Raw genomic sequence first — 21,000 nt, forward strand, 5'->3', positions numbered from 1 at the left:
AAGAATTTCACTGCTATCAATAGGGAAAACTTGACTTCTATTCCCAGGCAGCTGAAAAATAATAATAATACAATTCCCAATTATACCTTGCTTCCTAGACTCCATTTTTAACAATGTAGTATACTGTCATATACTTTTTGCTTTTTTGTTTTGTTTTGTTTCATTTTAGACAGAATCTCACTCCGGTTGCCCAGGATGGAGTGCAGTGGTGACATCACGACTCACTGCAGCCTCAACTTCTCCAGCTCAGGTGATTCTCCCACCTCAACATCCCAAGTAGCTGGGACTACAGGCACGCACCACCATGCCCGGCTAATTTTTGCATTTTTAGTGGAGACAGGGTTTCACCATGTTGCCCAGGCTGGTCTCAAACTCCTGGACTCAAGCAGTCTGCTCGCCGTGGCCTCCACGTGCTGGGATTACAGGTGTGAGCCACCACCATACCTGGCCAGTGTGCACAATTTTTTGTTTGTTTTATGAGACAAAGTCTTGCTCTGTTGCCCAGGCTGGAGTGTAGTGGTGCTATCTTGGCTCAGTACAACCTCCGCCTCCTGGATTCAAGCAATTCTCCCACCTCAGCCTCCTGAGTAGCTGGGATTACAGGCACACACCACCACGCCTGGCCAATTTTGGTAATTTTTTGTAGAGATGGGGTTTCACCATATTGGCCAGGCAGGTCTTAAACTCCTGACCTCAAGTGATCCACCCACCTTAGTCTCTCAAAGTGCTGGGATTGCAGGCGTGAGCCACCACTTCCAGCCCATTGTGCATATTTTTGGGGTTTCATTGTCCCTCTTTTCCTTCTGCCCAGCAAAAATCCAACTAGCACCTGACTGAGGCTGCAGGTTCGTAACATCCAGAGAATCTGCCTGTTCCACCTGTGTTCCAGTAACACCACTTAAAACTGCATGATTTTGACATGTTACCCTGTCCTCTCTGGGCCTCAGTTTCCTCATCTGTGAAATGGGAACAGCAATGGTGTCCCCTCAGCAGCAGGCTGTCACAGCCAAGTAAGGTACTCCACGTGACACACCGCACCTGGCATCTAGTAAGCATTCAGTAAACGGTAAAATAATTAAGTTTCTTGAGTCTGAGACATAATCTTCATGTTACAAATATATACACTTTCAGTTTGTCTGTTTTCTACTTGTTTTTATAAACTGATTAGGGCAACATACATTAAGATATTGAAATAGGCCAAGCGCGGTGGCTCCCCTGTAATCCCAGCACTTTGGGAGGCAGAGGTGGGTGGATCACCTGAGGTTGGACATTTGAGACCACCCTGGCCAACATGGCAAAACCCCGACTCTACTGAAAATACAAAAATTAGCCGGGCGTGGTGGCGGGTTCCTGTAGTTCAGCTACTCAGGAGGCTGAGGCAGAATCGCTTGAACCCGCAAGGCAGAGGTAGCAGTAAGCTGAGATCGTGCTACTGCACTCCAGCCTGGGTGACAGAGCAAGATTCTCTCTCAAAAAAATAAAAATAAAAAGATATTGAAGTAATTGGCCAAACAAGAGCTTTTCAACGATAGAGCAGTTATTGAAGGGAGCCACGGCTAGCAGGAAGCACCTTCATGCACTCTGCCGATGGAGAGAGACAAGCTGGGTGACAGGCAAGCTAACCCTAGCCCTAACTCTAACCCAAACCCTAACCTGGACACAGGTGGCTGAGGACCTAGGATATTCACACAAAGTCAGGGAGCCTCCTGTCTGCCTCCCCACTTGAAGGCAGGGACTGGGCTATGCTTGTCATCTTAGAAAGCCCTCCTAAAAAATGGCAGAGACGGCCGGGCGCAGTGGCTCACGCCTGTAATCCCAGCACTGTGGGAGGCCGAGGCGGGCGGATCACAAGGTCAGGAGATCGAGACCATCCTGGCTAACACGATGAAACCCCGTCTCTACTAAAAATACAAAAAATTAGCCGGGCGTGGGGGCAGGCACCTGTAGTCCCAGCTACTCGGGAGGCTGAGGCAGGAGAATAGCATAAACCCGGGAGGCGGAGGTTGCAGTGAGCCAAGATCATGCCACTGCACTCCAGCCTGGGCAACAGAGCAAGACTCCGTCTCAAAAAAAAAAAAATGGCAGAGACATCATAAATCCTGCGAGAGGCCCATTGTCAGAGACAGTTACAAGTGGTGGCCTTGGGCAAGTTATTGAACCTTTGGAGGTCTCTGTCCTCATCAGTTCAGTTAGGACCACATGAGACATTACCTTTAAGGAGTGAAAGAAGTACCAGGGTGTGGGAAGCTCTCAATAAATGGTAGCCCCTTGTGATGACAAATCCATACTAGAGTCATGAGCTTTTGTTTTAACCTCTCAATGAAATCAGTCTCCTGCGTGACCTCTTTAACAACTTCTTACAGTGGATATTAAAACCTGCGTTAGGCCAGGCATGGTGGCTCACGCCTGTAGTTCCAGCACTTTGGGAGGCCAAGATGGGTGGATTGCTTGAGCCCAGGAGTTCGAGGCAGCATGGGCAACATTGTGAGGTCCCATAACTACAAAAAAACAAAAAACACAAAAATTAGCCAGCTATGGTGGTGCGTGCCTGTGGTCTCAGCTCAGCTACTCAGGAGGCTGAAGCAGGAGGATCAATTGAGACCCAGAAGTGGAGGCTGCAGTGACCCCATGACTGTGCCACTGCATTCCAGCCTGGGTGACAATAACACTTTATTAAAAAAAAAAAAAAAAAAAAACTTGGGTCTTTGTGAACATATTTCCAGAAAGAGTCTAGATAGAAAAGTAGTTTTGTTTTGTTTTGTGTTGTTTTGAGACAAGGTCTCACTCTGTTATCCAAGCTAGAGTGCAGTGGTACAACCACAGCTCACTGCAGCCTCCACCTCCTGGATTCAAGCAATCCTCCTGCCTCAGCCTCCTGAGTAGCTGGGGCTATAGGCATGCACCGCTGCACCTGGCTAATTTTTCTATTTTTTGTAGAGATGGGATTTCACTGTGTTATCGTTGAACTCACTATGTTGCTGGTCTTGAGCTACTGGACTCAAGTGATCCTCCTGCCTCGGCCTCTCAAAGTGCTGGGATGACAGGCATGAGCCATCGTGCCCAGCCTGGAAAGTAGACTCTGCCCTCCTGAGGCTGCGTCATTTATTTCTTAGGACTTGAGAGACTGAAGTTTGCTAGCTTGCTAGTGGTAGAGGGGAGACGTTGACAAACTGAAAACGGCCCACAGAGCAAATCTGGACCACTGCGTTTTTTTGTACAGTTTGCAAGTCTGAATGGTTTTCAGTTTTAAATGGTTGGAAAATAATCAAAACAAGAATGGTATTTCATGACGTGTGAAAGTTGCCTGAAATTCAAATGCCTGTGTTCATAAATAAGGTTCTATTGGAGCACGCCCACAGTCATTCATTTGCAGCTGGTCACTTCTTTGATGCTAGAACGGCAGAGATGAGTGGTTTCGACAGAGATCCATGTGGCCCACAAAGCCCTTTATGGAAAACGTCCGCTGACTCCTGGTTTAGGGTAAGGATTTAGCATTCCCATGGCCTCAGCTCTGTCCCCGCCTCCCAGGCTCCCCGCTCAGCCCCAGCCCCACCCCAGAGAGTGTGTTCCTTGAGGACATGAAGCCTGGAGGACACAAACGCCCACTAGCATCTCCCTGCCAGGTACCACCTCAGGCCCTGCAGAGATGTCATCTCAGTAGTGACAACATTCCCACTTTAGGAATGAGGAAACTGAGGCTCAGAGAGGCAAATCATCTGCCCGAGTTTATACAGATAATAAGTGGCAGAGCTTGGATCTGACCCCAGCCACGCTAATCTCAAACCCATACTCCACGCCCTGGTTTAGAATTCCATGACCAGCCCAGAGGCAGGACACAGGTGAGGACCCCTGGGAGCCCTCTGGCCTCTGCCCAAGCTTTCTCAGGTGACACAGTGACACCCTGGGGCCTGTTCCCTTGCTAAGCACATCCCTCCCACTCCTCCGTGTTCCTGCCATGTTCCAGCCTTGGCTCCCGCCTGCGTTTTCACCCGACCCTGGCAGCCAGAATAAACACGGCTGCCCCAGCACCCGCTCCCATGGAGCCAAAAGAACCTACTTCCCTGCTGCCGCGGCCTGGGATTCCAAACAATAATGAAAAAAACACCTAAACCCAGGGGAGACAGACGCAATTCCATGGAAATACTCACCCGTGGCGGGGCACGGGGGAGGCATTTCATGGACCGGGGGGAGCCATCTAACCTGCTTTTATGTGTCCAGTTTTATCCACCAGGCCTCGCCGAGGAGGGAAGGGGCCCTCCTGGCCAATGTTCTGTATTAGGAAGGGATGTGTTTGATGAGGGTTTTAAACCGTCTCTGGCCTTTGCAGATTTGCTTTCCTGGACCATGGTCCCCGTGGGTCCTCTCCCTGCAGGGATTTTCCACTCACCTGATGACTGATTTCTCCTCTCTGTTGCCTCTGGCCAGGCAAGCTGCCCAGTCGGCCATCACATACGACTCATGTTTTCCCAGGAGCCTGTCTCCATGAAGAGACCCTCCAGGGCGGCTGATGTTAAACTTCATGGAACACTTTTTTCCACTAGACCAGGAGGTTTTCCAGATCTCCGTGGCTGAACACTGCCAGCTTGTTCTGCTCAGGGGAAAGTAGCCAGTTGTCCCGCAAAGCCATGTACGTGTGTGAGTCCACGTGTGTCTGTATGTGCACGTGCATCTGTGTGTGTCAATCACACCAAGCTGTCGGTATTAAAATCCTGCTCAAGAGCTGGAGGAAGGGTGAGGAGGGAGGCAGAGTAGCTCAGCAGTGAGCACAGACCTGCTGGGATTTGGCTCCCGTGAATGCAGTCTCTTGGGAGGGGAGGGGAGGGGAGGGGAAGAGAGAGGAAGGAAGGGGCCCCCCATCCCCACCCCAAAGTCCCTGAGCTGGGCACTCATGGCAGCAGAGCTCCAGATGTCACTGTTCACCCATCATGAGCCGGTGGCCCGTGGCCATCCCTGGCCTGAGTACCAATGGCCTCCTCACTGTTCTCCCGACATCCACGCAGTTCCCAGAGCTATCCCGGATTCAGCAGCCCAAGCAGACTCCGAAGACAGAGATGCCATCACATCTGCCCTTTGCCCCACAGCTCCCCTCCGAAGGTCCCCGTCGCGCTGCAGACGAAACCCGAAGTCCTCCTCCTGCCTGCAGGGCCCAGCCGCAGCGCTTTTCAAACCTCAGCGAGCAAAGGAGCACCTGGGGATCTCGTTCAGTACAATGCAGAGCCTGATTCAGGAGGGCCAGGGCAGGGCCTGCGATTCTGTACTTCTTTTGGTGTTTTTGAGACAGAGTCTTGCTCTGTGGCCCAGGCTGGAGTACAGTGGCGCGATCTCAGCTCACTGCAACCTCCACCTCCCGGGTTCAAGCGATTCTCTTGCCTCAGCCTCCCAAGTAGCTGGGATGACAGGTGCACCCCACTGTATCATGCTAATTTTTTTGTATCTTTTGTAGAAATGGGGTTTCGCCATGTTGCCCAGGTTGGTCTCAAACTCCTGGCCTCAGGTGATCCACCCACCTTGGCCTCTCAAAGTGCTGGGATTACAGGCGTGAGCCACTGCACCCGGCCTGGATTGTGCATTTCTAACAAGCTTCTGGTCCAGGAACCGCAGGGTGAGTGTGGATCCTTGCTGCACCCGGCGGGGGGCGGGGAGGGCGCTGAGCCATGGAAAAAGTTAGGTCCCCCGAGTGCAGCTTACCTCTTCCCTTCAGCCCAGAACGGCTCCTTTCACATTTTCAGGGACAGACCTGGGATGTGAAATTTCAAACTCTGCCCTGAGTTAAATTCCAGGAGGGGGTACCAAGAGCAAAGGATAAAGGCTGGGGGAGGGAGGAAAAGCCAGAGAGGATGTGTCCCTGCTGTTTTCAGCGACCCTCAGGCCTGGCCTGCTGAACTGTGTACACACACATCACCCCCACACAAGGTCTCCTTGGCCCCATCTTCCCAGGGACCTCGGGGGAGGGCAACAGAGCAGATGACAGCTCCTCTCTGAGCAGCTGATGCTGGGAGAAACCTGTGGCTTGCAGACCTGCCAGGCCCACAAAAACCACATCCTGAAAGATGGACCAAGTAGAAAAAAGGCCACCGTCCACCTCAGGCCAGCTTCTGGAACTGTCAGTTCCTTTGGGGAATGCCTGACACGTTCTTTTTTCTTCCGATTTCATCCCAAACCTTTTGGGAAGCAGGGTGCATAGCCTTACACAAGTTACTTAGAGTTACTGAACCCGTTTCCTCCTGCAATAAATGGGCACGTGCCTCCCTGCGCTGTTAAGGAAATTAAATCAGAAACTGTGTAAAGGCCCTGAGGCACTAAAGGTCAATTTGGGTTCCCGACCTCCTTCCCACCCACTGTCTGCCCTCCATCCCAGGCACACAACCAGAGAGATGTAAGAGGGACATAGCGGTTACCCAGCCCCTCTGGCATCTGACCAGGGTGGGCTAGTTGGGGTGAAAACGCATCTCTGTATATGAGTTGCTTCATACCTTTTGGCTTTAGTTTCCCCAGTCACAAAAGTGTGTCGGGGGTGGGGAAGGAGGACTATGATCCTCACAAGCCCTTTTACAGTTGGGATGTTAACCTTACATGAGAGAAATGCCTGGAAGAAAAGCATAGCTAGTTAGGAACACCGCGGGGGGCGGGGTTGGAGGCCGGGCAGCTCGAGGCGCAGTATCCTATCTGGGCCACTAGGCGGCTCCGAGGACAACAGATGAGCAAAGCCCGGTTTTGCAGCCTGGTTCCGTCTTCAGACCTTTCCAGGCTTCTTTGCAGGCCTGGCGGACACCAGCCGCTGCTGGGTGGGAAAGGCCTGTCACTTCCAGGCTGGAATCTCTTTCCCATTTTTACAGACCTCGAGGATGGGAGGAGGCCGTCACCACAATGGAGTCCTGCCCTGGGGTCTGATGGAGACATTGGTCCGCCCTTCGGTCAGACTCTAGGAGGCGTTGGGGGATCTCTGCTCTGCAACCCTTGGCTGAACCCCATCCTCCACTTCTTTCCTCCCGTCAGGTCAGAGTGGGAAGAGGTCTGGATTGGGATTCCCCCCTCCTGCACTTCCTGGCTGGGTAACCTGGATGATGGGGTGACAGTCCCCCCATTGCAAGGTCAGGGGAAGGACTAAGCGTCAGAATACAGGCCCTCAGTACAAGACGGTAGCTCATCCTAAGCCTCTCCTGCCTTTTGCTCTTCCAGTGGCTTTTCACCCAGAAGGAAGATCCTCACCTGCAGAACCTCTCCCCAGAACTAGGTCTTTGCAGGTGACAAGGCAATCCCAGCCTCCGCTCCCCGCAGATCAGCGTTTTTCGAAGTGACTTCCTCACCCAGGTGGAGCATTAAAAGTACCGATCCCAGCGCACCCAGCCCTGCTGAATCAGAATCTCTGGGGGTGAGGCCCAGCAATCGCCGTCTGAACAAGTCGCGGGCTGGAAACGGCTGCCCCAGATTACGGGGCAGCTCCCTGCTTTGCTCTCTCGCTCCTCCGGCCCGGGGAACGTGCAGGGGGGCGGGAGGCAAGTCCCATCAGCACTTTGAACTGGGGTTGCTTTTTCGTGACTCACCTCCCAGACTTCCTGCAACAGACAACTCTAAATAGCTCGGTCCCACCCTGCAGCAGGGGAGACATTCCGGTCGGGAAGGGCAGGAGGTTAGAAGGTGGGTGCCCCGCCAGGGCAGTCCAGGGAGATCCACAGGAGAAGCTGGCTGCACAGCACAGGGGCGCAGGAATAGGACGTTTTGTTTACAGGCTTTTGTTATTAAGGAAATTGCTGTCAGTCAAGGTAATTCTAGCTCAGATGAGCAATAAATATGCTCCCAGCTAATCTTATGGGGATTTTATTGGCACCCGGAGCACAGGTTCCTTTCCCTTGACTACCCCCTCCCCTCAAAGCAAAGCCCTGCTCCCCAGCGGCTTCCCCCAAGCATCGTGAGGGACTTGGGTCAGGCTTTTAAAAGTCCACTCTAAGTGAAGACAGAAGAGGTCCGGGCAAAGGTGAGGAGTGGCTTCCCGATCCTACCTGGAGGCCGGGGATGACCAAATGACCTCAAATAAAACCCTGGGTGACCTGGTTGGATCAAGGCATGCGCAAGCTACCCCGGGCCTGCTCCACACGCAGAGGTGGTCACCTGGCCCGCGGGCGGCCCGGGCAAGGAGGAATGTCTCGAGAAGGCAGCCGGCTCGCTGGAGTCGGTTCCAGCGTGTTCGAGTTACAGCTGCGAGCCCTCAGGGACACCGGCGGCAAGTCCCGGCTTGCAGAGAGGGGAGCCAGTCCCGGGAGAGCGCGAGTCCTGGCGAGCCCGAGTGCGCGCCTTATGCGCGCTCCCCGCGACGGCGCAGGGGGAGGGGAGGCCGCAGCAGCCACTCAGAGGAACGGTAGTGAAGCCTCCCAACAACTTTAACTGTCAATCAGACTTAATGGGGTATTAAAAAATGGGGGAAAAAGGGGCCGCCCTCTCTCTCCGAGACGCAGCTGCCCGGGGAGCGAATGAATAGGGCCGCGCAGACCAAGGCGTCCGATCCACGCGCGCTCCACACCCGGACCCTCTCCAAGTTGGAAAGGACAAAAAGAAGGCAATAAATGCTAAAAAGGGAGAGAAGGGGAGCTGGATCGAGCGGCAACTCCCAGCCTCTGCTGGAACAGAGAGGGGAGGGAGGGAGCCGGAGCGAGCGAGCGCGCGCGAGGGCGAGCCCTGCACGTAAAGAAACTGACACCCGGACCCCCCACTTCTCCTGCACGTTGCTGGCAATCAGATCGCGTTTAAGCAATTTCCTGAGCCCAAGAATAGCAATGAGTCGGGAGACTTTCGCGGGCTGAAATTGGGAGCTCCAAGCACTTTTTTCCCCCACTTTTTTTTTTTTTTCCTGGAGACAGGGTGGGGGTGGGGGCGCTACAATTTGGAAACAGCTTTTTTTTTTTTTTTTTTTTTTTTTTTTTTAATCTTGCACTTTGAAACCGCGGGACCGAGGCAGGGTGAGCGCGTGTGGTTGGTGCCTTTTTTTTTTTTTTCCCCTGCCTGAACTCCTCTGTCAGTCTGTAAACATTACCTGAGAATTCCCCAGCCGAAACGGCTGCTGGGGCAAGAAACTTCTTGTTAGAACTTTCCACCTCCAGCTTCCCCCTCCACCTCTTTTACCGTCCCAACCTTAGGAGACGCTTTTTCTCCCCCAGAGGAGAATTTATCTTTTTTTTTTTTTTTTTTTTTCCCCTCACCCGGTGCTTTGCATTTGGGAAGAGGTGATTTCAAGAGTGGCCAGGTGGGACGCCTCTCTCCTCCTTATTCGGTTTACTATTTATTGTTCGGGGTGTTTTTTAATTCCTGTATTGCTCGGCCCGGGGACTTTCGCCCCCTGCCCGGCTCCGCGGCGCGGAGGATGGTGTGGAAACGGCTGGGCGCGCTGGTGGTGTTCCCTCTACAGATGATCTATCTGGTGGTGAAAGCAGCCGTCGGACTGGTGCTGCCCGCCAAGCTGCGGGACCTGTCGCGGGAGAACGTCCTCATCACAGGCGGCGGGAGAGGCATCGGGCGTCAGCTCGCCCGCGAGTTCGCGGAGCGCGGCGCCAGAAAGGTACCAGGCACTGCGACTCCAAGGAGTGGGGGGCCGCAGGGGAGGGGGTGAGCCCACCTGCTGCCGCTGCGGGATCCCGCTCCCGGGAGCTGAGAGTCAACGGCCACCCCACTCCCCCGTGCCACCCACGAGTGCTGAGCTAGTCGGTTTCACCTTGTAAATTTCCCAGGCACCGGACTGTCTTTTTTGGCAGGTTCAGAGTTGATCCGCTCCTTTGGGATCGGTGGCTGGCTGGCTATTCACCCCCACCCTGAAACTTAGGAGACCCACCCATTTCCCACATTCCTGCCTCCCAGAGGAAGGTGTTGTGCCCCCCTCCCCCGCCTTCCCCCCTTTTTCTTGCCGCCACCCTGGTGAGTGCAGGGTGTGCGCACTCCTGGGTAGAGCTGGGAGCCGCCTGCTAGCTGGCGCCTCGTATTTTCCTTGGCAACCCGCTACCCAGCCCCAACCTGGGCGGCTGCAGCTCTGAAGACACGAGAGGGGGTACTTGGTTTGGGTTTGAAAAGGGAAGAGCGGTCTGGCCGGACCGACACTGAGAGGCCCAGGTGTTTGGAAAGCAGGAAAGAGGAGGCCAGGGTAAGCAGCTACTGATAAAGAGCCCTTGTTCTCACCTTCAACCCTGTCCCCTCCCCCCAGCACACCCCTCGGGGATCCCTCCCCCTTTAGCTGGAAGGTGGTGCTGCAAGGAGGGTCCTGCCCACCAGACACAGCCTTTAACTTTTTGGTGGTTCAGGCACCCCTTGCTCCACGTTTTGGAGACCTGGTGCCGGAGAGCGGGGAGGGTGAGCAGGCTGTCACCCAACTCCCAGCCCAGGCCAGGCTGACTCACCCGGTGACCAGAGCCATCGGGAGAGGGAGGCAGGCCAGGCTGTCTCCAGCCAGCCCTGTGAAGAGGAAGAGCGAAAACAGGGAATTAGTTTGAAACTTAAACTGTTGTGAACTAGGGGGGTGAAAGGGCCGCAAAGCCAGCTGATCTGACATGGAGCCGCATACCTTGGGGATTAAGTAAACATGTACTGTAGAAAACCAAACCTGCATGTAATTCCAGGTTGCTTTTGTTTTGTTAAATGCTGCCCTGAGATTTACAATTCCTCCGGGGTGGCTCTGACTGGGACTGAACTTTGGAGCCTGAACTATCAGCCAAAGCCGATCCGATTAACTCTTCCCTAGCCGGGCTGGCCGGAGCGCGTGGTGGCCAAGCTAGCAGGGGTCTGGCTGTCCAGGACTCCCTCTTCTCCTTGGGTGGTTTGGACAGCTGCTTGACCTTGCATTTGGAGGGGGAGTTGGGAAGTGTTTTTAACCCTTGGACGCAACAAATAAGGGGAAGTAAGAGTTGTTCTCAGCAGTTTCATTTCCTTGAGGCGATGCCTCATAAAAGGGCTCCTGAAGTTCTTTGTGAAGGGGTCTCAAAAGGGCAGATGAGGGTGTCCTTTGTGGGGGGAAGTGGGGTTTAGGACAATTGCATGTGATTGTCATTCTTTAGCTGTCTGCATCCCACAGAGACTTTTTTCTGAGTCTTCCAGCTCTCCCAAGTCCTAGGTCTCTTTTACTGTTCTTGTAGCTGACTACGGTAGGCAGATGAGGAACTCTTAGTCAATCTGGAAAAACTCGACTGACTATAAACAATCCTAAATTGAAAGAAGTGTATGCCATTGGGGGGTGGGTGCGATAGTACAGAATGGAGCCTGCAAGTTCACGCACCGGGAGCCAAACCCCACCTAACTTGGACTGGACGTCTTCTTCCAGGGAATCCAGCCAGGGCCAATTAGAAATATGTCTTAAATTGGTGTCAGGGTCACCAAAAACAAAAACAGGATCCATGGGGGCCTGTGAAACTTCGAGTGCCATTTATAATCAGTTCAGTCATCTGACTCGCCAGGATGACCAGCAGTGCTCCCTGTAACTCGCCATTATCTGACCAATTACTGGAGCTACTTTATAATAAGGCTTCTGTTTGCTCTCATGGTGGGGAGTTTGGAATTGTGGCTGCTGGCCTGACACCAACGAGAGGACTTTGGGATAACCCCCAGAGCCGTGAGTGCTTTGGGGCCTAGTGGGGTTGGGAACAAAGGGTCAAGTGTTGAGGGAGTGGGGAATTTATGGGTTGGGGACAGGTGTGAACAGTGGGCTTGGGGGTGGCCCAAGGGCACTGGATCAGAGAGGGCCAGTGCCACTCACAGCCTGCAGTGATACTAGACAGGGGGCGGCTGTGCAGAACCACGGATGACATTCCTTCTCCTCTTGATGGAAGTGGAGGCTGCGTCTGAGAGCTTCCCATCCTAGATTCTGATGGCTGCATCTGAGAGCTTCCCACCCTAGATTCTAGTGGGATTGGATCTGCAGGGGAAAGACCCCAAAAAGGGAAAAAAAAAAAAAAAAGGAGTACCAGAATCTCTGCAAATAGCTGACATGTCCAGGAGTTATCTGTTTATTTGGGAAGGAGGGAGAGTTGACAACCCAGTTTCCCATAATGACCTTGAGTTAAATAGCATTTGGCAATATTCGTGGGTGGTGGTGAGCCTTAGGGTGCAAAGGTGGCCCAAATAAGCGAGGGCTTTTTTTAAAGGGACACTAAGGCTATAAGAATTTGAAAGCTCCTAATTAAGACACATCTCTCCTTATCCACAGTGCACTGTGGCAAACTGAGGCAGGGCCAGTCACGGTTAGGGTCTCCAGGCGTAAAGCTCTTGCTTCTCAATTTTCTATGCCCTCTTAGAATTCCTTCCACAAAAGCATTCACAAACCTTAAGCTTATTCCCCTTTCCTCCAAGGGAACTAACTTCTGGCTAGTGGTCAGCCCAGGCTCCAGTCTTTGAGTTTGACATGGTGTTAGCAGGAACCCCTGGGAGGAGAAGTGGATCGTTCATTTAGATGTATTTGTAGAGACCATTCCAGCCTTTGGTTTGGTGTCAAGCAAGTGGCTGGACTAGAGTCTTGGGCCATGATTGCAAACCTTGGAAGGTGGGGCAACATACACGAGCATAATACCACATCAAGAACTCCAGGACCTTGGCTGGGAGCAGTGGCTCACGCCTGTAATCCTAGCACTTTGGGAGACTGAGGCGGGCAGATCACCTGAGGTCAGGAGCTTGAGACCAACCTAGCCAACATGGTGAATCTCCATCTCGACTAAAAATACAAAAAATTATCCAGGCATGGTGGTAAGCACCTGTAATCCCAGCTGGTCAGAAGGCTGAGGCAGGAGAAGTGCTTGAACCCGGGAGGTGGAGGTTGCAGTGAGCCTAGATCGCACCATTGCACTCCAGCCTGGGCGACAGAATGAAACTCTGTCTCAAAAACAAACAAAAAAACAAACAAATACTCAATTCCCGTTTCCAAGAGGTAGTCTGAGGGGAGGTATTTCAGGGACGTAGTGTGGGAACTGGCTTGGAGTTCTGTCTTGCTATCAGTGAATTTACAGCATGTGGGTAGATTGCCCTGTTCCTAAAGCACCCAGCCAGGAACTAGCACTGTGAGTAGATTTATGAACCCTATTCTCCAGCACTTCCATTCAGCAAGTCCCGTGCCCTTCCCATTCCTAGCCCTGGGGCCAGCCCAAGCTCATAAGTCCCTTGACTCCGTCTCTGAGAGACCTAGCTTAGCAAACCTGCCTGGGGTATCTGTTCGGTGTTTGGCATAGCTCTGGGCCTGTAGGAAAATGTAGCAAAGATGAACAAAGACCTAGAATGTGGCCAGGTGCTTACAGTGAAGGCACAAATCACCATGCGTGTGTGCTTCCTGTGGTTACCATGACAAATTAGCACAAACTTGGTGGCTTACCACAACAAAATGTATTCTCTCGTGGTTCTGGGGGCCAGAAGGCTGAAATCAAGGCGTCAGCAGGGTTCTGGGTTCCTCTCCACTCAGAGACCCCAAGGGAAGGTCCTTCGCCATGTCTTCCAGCTCCTGGTGGCTCCTGATGCTCCTTGGCTTGTAGAAGCATGGCTGCAATCTCTCCTTTCATCATCACATGGCCTTCCTCACTGTGTGTGTCTAGGTCTCGTCTTTTTTTTTTTTTTTTGAAAGAGAGTTTCGGTCTTATTGCCCAGGCTGGAGTACAATGGCGTGATCTTGGCTCACTGCAACCTCCGCCTCCCGGATCCAAGCGATTCTCCTGCCTCAGCCTCCCGAGTAGCTGGGATTACAGGCATGCGTGCCACCATGCCCAACTAATTTTGTATTTTTAGTAGAGACGGGGTTTCTCCATGTTGGTCAGGCTGGTCTCGAACTCCCAACCTCAGGTGATCCGCCCACCTCGGCCTCCCAAAGTGCTCGGATTACAGGCATGAGCCACCACGCCCACCCCCATCATTTTCTTATAAGGACACTAGTTATTGGATTCAAGGCACATACTAAATCCAGTGTGATTATATCTCAAGATCCTTAACTAGTTACAGCTCCAAAAACTCTCTTTCCAAATAAGGTGAGATTCTGAAGTTCTGGATGGGCATGAAGTTTGGGGGATGCTACATGGTGGAAGCACAGAGGAGCAGTTCATTTATAGCAAGCGCTCATGAAAGGTTTCATGAAGGAGGGAGCATTTGACTGAGCCTTGAAGAAGGTCAAGAGTTTCAACCAGAAGGGGTGTGACAAGGGCAATCTAGGTGCAAGAAACCTCCTGATCGAAGGCTCTACCTGGCTGGAATTGCGAGAGGGAAGTAGGAAGGAAAGCAAGAGAATACTGTATCCTGGGATAGGGAGGTAAGCAGGGAGTTTACACCTCAGACTCTGAGTCAGGTCAGTACTGGTGGGAATGGGAAAAAAGAGAAAGAAGAGAAGGGTCCAGACAGGTCATCTATGGGTCTCTAGAGTCATCAGGCCAAAACAGCTGCACTAGCAAATTCACAGGCGAGAGAGCAGTGGCCCATCTCTCCTATCCTCTCTGTACAGCCTGAAAGCAGGCAGGTAGGCTACCTGTTCTACCTATGACCGCTAGAAGTGTTTCTCCGCTTGGAGCATGGGTCACAACTGACCTTACAAATGAGGCTGTCTCACGAATAGACGAACATCTCCTTCTTACTCCCCCAGGCCCTTCCCTTGGGGAAACAAAGGTGTCAACTCTCGGAGCACGGCCCCCTGTAGTCTTTCTCACCTGTGCAGGAGGCCAGAGACTTAAGCTTTTATTTATTATTTATTTATTTAAAAATAGAGATGGGAGTCTCTCGCTATGTTGCTTAGGTTAGTCTCGAACTCTTGGGCTCAAGCAATCCTCCCTTCTTGGCCTTCCAAAGTGCTGGGATTATAGGTGTGAGCTTCCACACCCGGCCAAGACTGGGTTCTTGACCCTGGAAAAGTTACTACCTTCTCCAGGTTGCAGCTGAGAAGCACCCCTATAAAATGAGAGGGGTTACAATGATCCCTAAGATCCTGGCATGCTCGAAAATTCTCATTTTACGGATCAGTCAACCCAAGAAAGCAATGGATTGCCAGGCTTCCCTGAGTTGCAAGCAGGAGAATTCCGGGTGAAGAAAGCATTTGTCCCTATCACTGATGATCTCAGTCTTTGCTAGTCATCAGATGCCGCCAAATGAAAAAGAAGCAACTCAGAGTTGGAAAATGTGCTGTGCCCCAGCTTCACAGAGCCCCACACCCATTTAAAACTCCCTCAACAGGTAGCTGTCTGCCGTGGATTTAGTTCAGCTCTTGCAGAAGATGTTAATATTTCCAGACTGTCGCTTCTAAGGGAATAAGGGACCTGAGTTCCCTAACTAGCATGTCAAACAAAGTTTCCTGTTTTTTCTCCTTAATTCACCACCTTCTCTATTTGGGCTTTCAAGAATGCCTCCTCCCTCTAATAATACTGAATCTGAGTCAAGTTCATTTTCGTGTACCTAACCCTTCTGCTAATTCTCGTTTCGACTTCAAGCTCTTCAAGCCTCGTCATCTTTTCAGATGAAGCGCACTTGTTTATGGCTGCACAGATCTCTGTATCATTGCAAGCCCTCTGATCTCTGTATCATTGCAGTTACTTTCTCTGGTTCATTTCCATCTCGGTATTTGCCAAGGCTGTCTACTTTGAGAAAGTGATCTCAGCTATATTTACGAGGTGTCCTTTCTACCCAGGAAATGCATCTGGTTGTCACAATCGCCGTAAAAAAAGCCCTTGTCTTAACCTGCCACTACCAGCGATATCCTACCACAGTATCAGTGTGGGATGGGTTCCACACACTACACGTTCTCCCTTATCCTTGGACAAAAGCATGAACACACCTAGAATTTTATGAGGCCATGTCCACTGTTGCCCTCAGGAGACACAATCCAAAAATATAAGTCCGTAAGATACTTGAAACATTTCAAACGTATTATTCAGGTGAACCATGAGGATTAGGAAACCATTGAAGCCCACCAGAAATAAGAAAAGTGAGTCTATTTAGACACTAGCATGCCCAAATGTGTGCTCATCTGCTGTGGCACCCCTGAAATGAGTGAGATCTTAGAATCTGAAAATGAGCAGATGCCTAGATTCTCAACAAGAGAGTGCCGGGTTAGCAAGTGAATGGTTGGTGGGAACGCATTCATTTATTCACTTATTCATACATTCAGCACATGTACTGAGCACCTGCTATATGCCAGGCGCTGTTCTGGGCACTGAAGGCATGCAGGGAGCAAAGCAGATGAAAATCCCCACCCATGTAGTGAGAGCTGGCATTTTAGTAAGAGAGACAGATAAAAAGCAAGATCAATAGAACAGTACATTCTCCTGCCTGTAATCCCAGCACTTTAGGAGGCTAAGGCAGGTGCAACACTTGAGGTCAGGAGTTCAAGACCAGCCTGACCCAACATGGTGAAACCCCTGTCTATACTACTACTACTAAAAAAGAAAAATAGCTGGGTGTGGTGGAGTGCACCTGTAATCCCAGCTACTTGGGAGGCTGAGACACGAGAATTGTTTGAACCTGGGAGGTGGAGGTTGCAGTGAGCAGAGATCATGCCACTGCATTCTAGCCTGAGCAACAGTGTGAGACTCTGTGTCAATAAGTAAATAAATAAATAAATAAATAAGTAAATAAATAAAACAGCACATTGAATTGTCATCATAAGCGATAAGGAGAAAACCAATGAGGCAAGGAGGACAGGAATGCGAGGGCCTGAGATTCTAGGTAGGGTATAAGGAAGGCCACACTGAGAAGGGCACACGAGGAAAGACCTGAAGGTGGCAAAGGCATGGTGGGAAGGGAGCAGTGGCGTTCTGGGGAGAGGACAGAGCAAGGGCTCTGAGGAGAGAGTGGAGTGTCTGAGGACCAAGAGGTGGCCAGTGTGGTTGGAGCAGTGAGTGAGTGGGGAGGAAGAACTGAGGGGGACAAGTTCCCATGAAGGACAGGTGGACCTAGCTGACCCTAAGACTCAAGCGTCATGCCCTCACCCAAGCCTTAGCAGGATCCCCTGGCTGCTGTGACAGGCAGGCGGTGGGTGTCAGGCCAGTAGTCGGGGATCTGCTAGGAGGCTGCTGGGTTTCCATGCCTCCTCCAAGAATATCACCCAGACTTGCCTTACCACCTTCTTTGGGAGCTTCCCAGAGCTCAGGGAATGCTCTCAGCTTTGCACTAGTTTTAGAGGATGCTGAGGGCCTCCTCCGATATCTTTACCGTCAAGATGGAAGTGTCTGGGCTGAGGGAAATGGAGAATCTAAGCAGGCTGGGGTGCCACTGTTGGAGGGGGAGGGAGGTACCTGGAACCCAGCCCTCGGGGCTCTGCTGGGCAGCCTTGCTCCCAGCCAGATCCTGATATTTCTTGCTGGTATAACTTAGGTGAGGAGTGACAACCAGCTTCAGGGTGACACGGTTCCGAGAAATCATGACTGTTGACTCTGTTCATTGATTTCAGCAAACTAGGCCTTGGAGATGGGGCAGGGAACCTCATAAACAAAGTTCTCTCCTTGTGGCACTTAGTGTTCCTGGAGTGAACAGCATCCCCAGATTGGAAAAGCTCCTGACACTGTGGAAGGATGAGTTGACACCAACAAGCTGGCTTCTAGTAGCAGTACTGCTGAACCCCTCTGAATAAAATCAAATAACTGTGCTAATGCTCAGAATGAAGGAGATGCTTTTCAGTCCTACTTTGTCAAAATGACTTCTGGGGCATTGTGTCCGTGTGGGCCAGCACTTTGGCAAGGCCCTTGAGCAACTGGAGGGTATCCAGGGAGCAGGCTGGGTGATGAGGGCTACAAGCCATGACTTGGGTTGGGTGGCAAGTCCATGGGAGTATAGTTGACTGCTTAAGAGGTAGGAGAGGGTATCAGCTGCACTCTGGTACCAGAGAGGCATGGGAACTGTTCTAGATGGTTCTGGAAGCCCACACCAGGCCCATGGGGAGAGCTTGAAAATGCAGACCTGGGCCCTGCAAGAGGAACACCCTCCTGCCCTTTGGAACAGGCTGCCCTTTAAGCAAACATGGTGTCGAGATTTCTGCATTGGGGGAGGTTAGATTCTGGACAACCTCCCGGGTCCCTTCTACCCTTTGATTCTGTGAGTCATTGTCATGATGTCAGTGAGAGCAATGACCCAGGCAGGGGCAGGGGGCAGGAGGAAAAGAGGACACCAATTCTCAACCAACACTTGAGAATTAAAAGGAGGCAGCCCTTCTCAGCATGACTTCAGCAGGATCTTCCAACAGTGATGTCATTCCTTTGTCCAGGCTTTCCAGGGTGCTGGGGAGCAGGGAGGAGGCGGGAGGGTGCAGGGTGGGCACAGATTCATATCCTTCACTCAAGCTTAGATTCCTGTGGCTTCCTAACTGGATGCTGATGGTTTCTTTGGGTTCCTAGTAATATTCACGACTGTGGTAACTTTACGTGGCTGTGGTACCATACGTGATTGGTAATATCCTGTGGTAATATATAAAGGGGCTTCAAAAAGGTTGTGGAACATGGAATTAAAGGATGAAAATAAAAACTATGGGCCAGGCGTGGTGGCTCACTCCTGTAATCCCAGCACTGTGGGAGGCTGAGGCGGGCAGATCACTTGACGTCAGGAGTTCAAGACCAGCCTGTCCAACAGGGTGAAACCCCATCTCTACTAAAAATACAAAAATTATCCGGCATGGCGGCACATGCTTGTGATCCCGGCTACTCGGGAGACTGAGGCAGAAGAATCACTTGAACGTGGGAGGTGGAGGTTGCAGTGAGTGGAGATTGCACCACTGCACTTCAGCCTGGGCGACAGAGCAAGACTGCGTCTCTCTCTCTCTCCATATGTTTATATACACACATACACACATATACACAAATATATATATATATATTATTTCTCAACATAAGCTTCATCAAGTTGCAAGACACTTTTGTAAGTGATACCAGCCATCTAGTTCATCCCAAAATAATTGACCGTCCTGAGAGTTCAGCCATGTCAGTACAGTCTTTTTTTTACATCATTAGCTGAAGAGAAATGGATGCCCTTTGTCTTAGTCCTTTCTCACATTGCTATAGAGAAATATTAGAGACTGAGTAATTTATAAAGGAAAGAAGTTTAATTGACTCACAGTTACGCATGGCTGAGGAGGCCTCAGGAAACTTACCATCATGGCGGAAGGAAAAGGGGAAGCAAGGCACCTTCTTCACAAGGCAGCAGGAAGGAGAATGAACTTAGGAGGAACTACCAAACACTTATAAAACCATCAGATCATGTGAGAACTCACTATCATGAGAACAGCATAGAGGAAACTACTCCCATGATCCAATTACCTCCACCTCCTCTCTCCCTGAGCACATGGGGATTATTGGGATTATAATTCAAGATGAGATTTGGGTGGGGACACGGAGCCTAACCGTATCACCCTTTAAAGATTTTTTAAGATTAGGAAACAAAAGGAAGTCAGAAAGAGCCAAAGCAGGACTGTAAAGTGGATGCCTGCCTAATGATTTCTCATCAAAACTCTCACAAAATTGTCATTGTTCGATGAGAGGAATGAACGGGGAACCTTGTCTTAGTGGAGCAGGACTATCTGGTGAGGCTTTCCTGGGTGTTTTTCTGCTAAAGTTTTGGCTAACTTTCTCAAAACACTCTCATTATAAGCAGATATTATTGTTCTTGTTCCTCCAGAAAGTTAACAAGCAGAATGCTTAGAACATCCCCAAAAAACTGTTGCCATGACCTTTGCTCTTGGCCGGTCTGCTTTTGCTTTGACTGGGCCACGTCCACCTCTTGGTAGCCATTGCTTTGATTGTGCCTTGTCTTCAGGATTGTAGTGGTCAATGCTTCATCTTCTCTTACAGTTCTTTGAGGAAATGCTTCAAGATCTTGATCCCACTTGTTTAAAATTTTCATTGAAAGCTTTGCTCTCATCTGCACCTGATCTGGGTGCAGTAGTTTTGGTGCTTATCAAGTGGAAAGTTTATTCAACTTTAATATTTTAGTCAGAATTGTGTATGCTCAACCAATGGAGATGTCTATGGTATTGGCTATTACTATTATTATTTTTTTTTTTTGCTGTTAATTGTCAGTCCTCTTCAGTAAGAGCACAAACAAGATGAATTTTTTCTTTCTAATTTGATATGGATGGTCTGGCACTTCCAAACATGAAGATGTTTATCTTCAACATCGTTTTATCCCTTCTTAACAAGTTATCCATTTATTAAGTGCTGATGGATTTATTTATTTATTTTTATTTATTTATTTATTTTTTTTTGAGACAAAGTCTCACTCTGTCACCAGGCTGGAATGCAGTGACATGATTTCAGCTCACTGCAACCTCTGCCTCCTGGGTTCAAGCAATTCTTCTGCCTCAGCCTCCCAGGTAGCTGAGACTACAGGTACACACCACCACGCCTGGCTAATTTTTGTATTTTTAGTAGAGACAGGGTTTCACCGTGTTGGCCAGGATGGTCTCGATCTCTTGACTTTGTGATCTGCCTGCCTTGGCCTCCCAAAGTACTGGGATTACAGGTGTGAGCCACCACGCCCAGCCAACTGCTGATTTCTTTAGGGCATTGTCCCCATACACTTTTAATAAAGCGTCAATGATTTCACCATTCTTCCATCTAAGCAAGCTTCATTGTAAATTTGATATTTGTTCTTGCTTCAGTTTTAGTAGAATTCATGTTGCTTTGATAGGGGATTCTTTTCAAACTGATACTTATCCTTCTTAGTGCCTCAAACTAGATCCCATTTAGTCATGTTATAACAAGTTAGTTATTTGGGGGCAAAAAAAAATCTCAAATATATGCCTAGTTTTTTCATAATATGCATTTTCCTTGAACTTTTTGAAGACCCTTTGTACATGATTATGGTAAAAGCAGGAATGTAGGAATATACGTGGCACTATTACTATACATGGTACTATTAATATACATGGGAATATACATGGCACTATTAATATACACGGTACTGTTAATGACTGTGGTACTATAGAGGACATGGTATTGTACATGGCTATGGTATTCTACATGACTATGTCACTATATGTGACTATAGACTATACATGATGTGGTACTGTACATGGCTGTGGTACTATAT

The 21,000-nt window shown here is 50.3% G+C and overlaps 1 protein-coding gene across 1 annotated transcript in view; it reads left to right on the top strand.

Annotated features, from left to right (window-relative positions):
* The first annotated feature begins 8,349 nt into the window (after nt 1–8,349).
* The window catches only part of DHRS3 (dehydrogenase/reductase (SDR family) member 3), a 52,952-nt gene continuing 40,301 nt past the window's right edge, over nt 8,350–21,000 (top strand). The window contains exon 1 of the mRNA XM_011996565.1: nt 8,350–9,550. Coding sequence (XP_011851955.1) covers nt 9,356–9,550 — 195 coding nt within the window. The 5' untranslated portion in view covers nt 8,350–9,355. The remainder of the gene's footprint in view (nt 9,551–21,000) is intronic.

This window comes from Mandrillus leucophaeus, unplaced genomic scaffold (assembly GCF_000951045.1).
Source record: "Mandrillus leucophaeus isolate KB7577 unplaced genomic scaffold, Mleu.le_1.0 Scaffold52, whole genome shotgun sequence".
In the NCBI taxonomy this organism is placed as follows: domain Eukaryota; kingdom Metazoa; phylum Chordata; class Mammalia; order Primates; family Cercopithecidae; genus Mandrillus; species Mandrillus leucophaeus.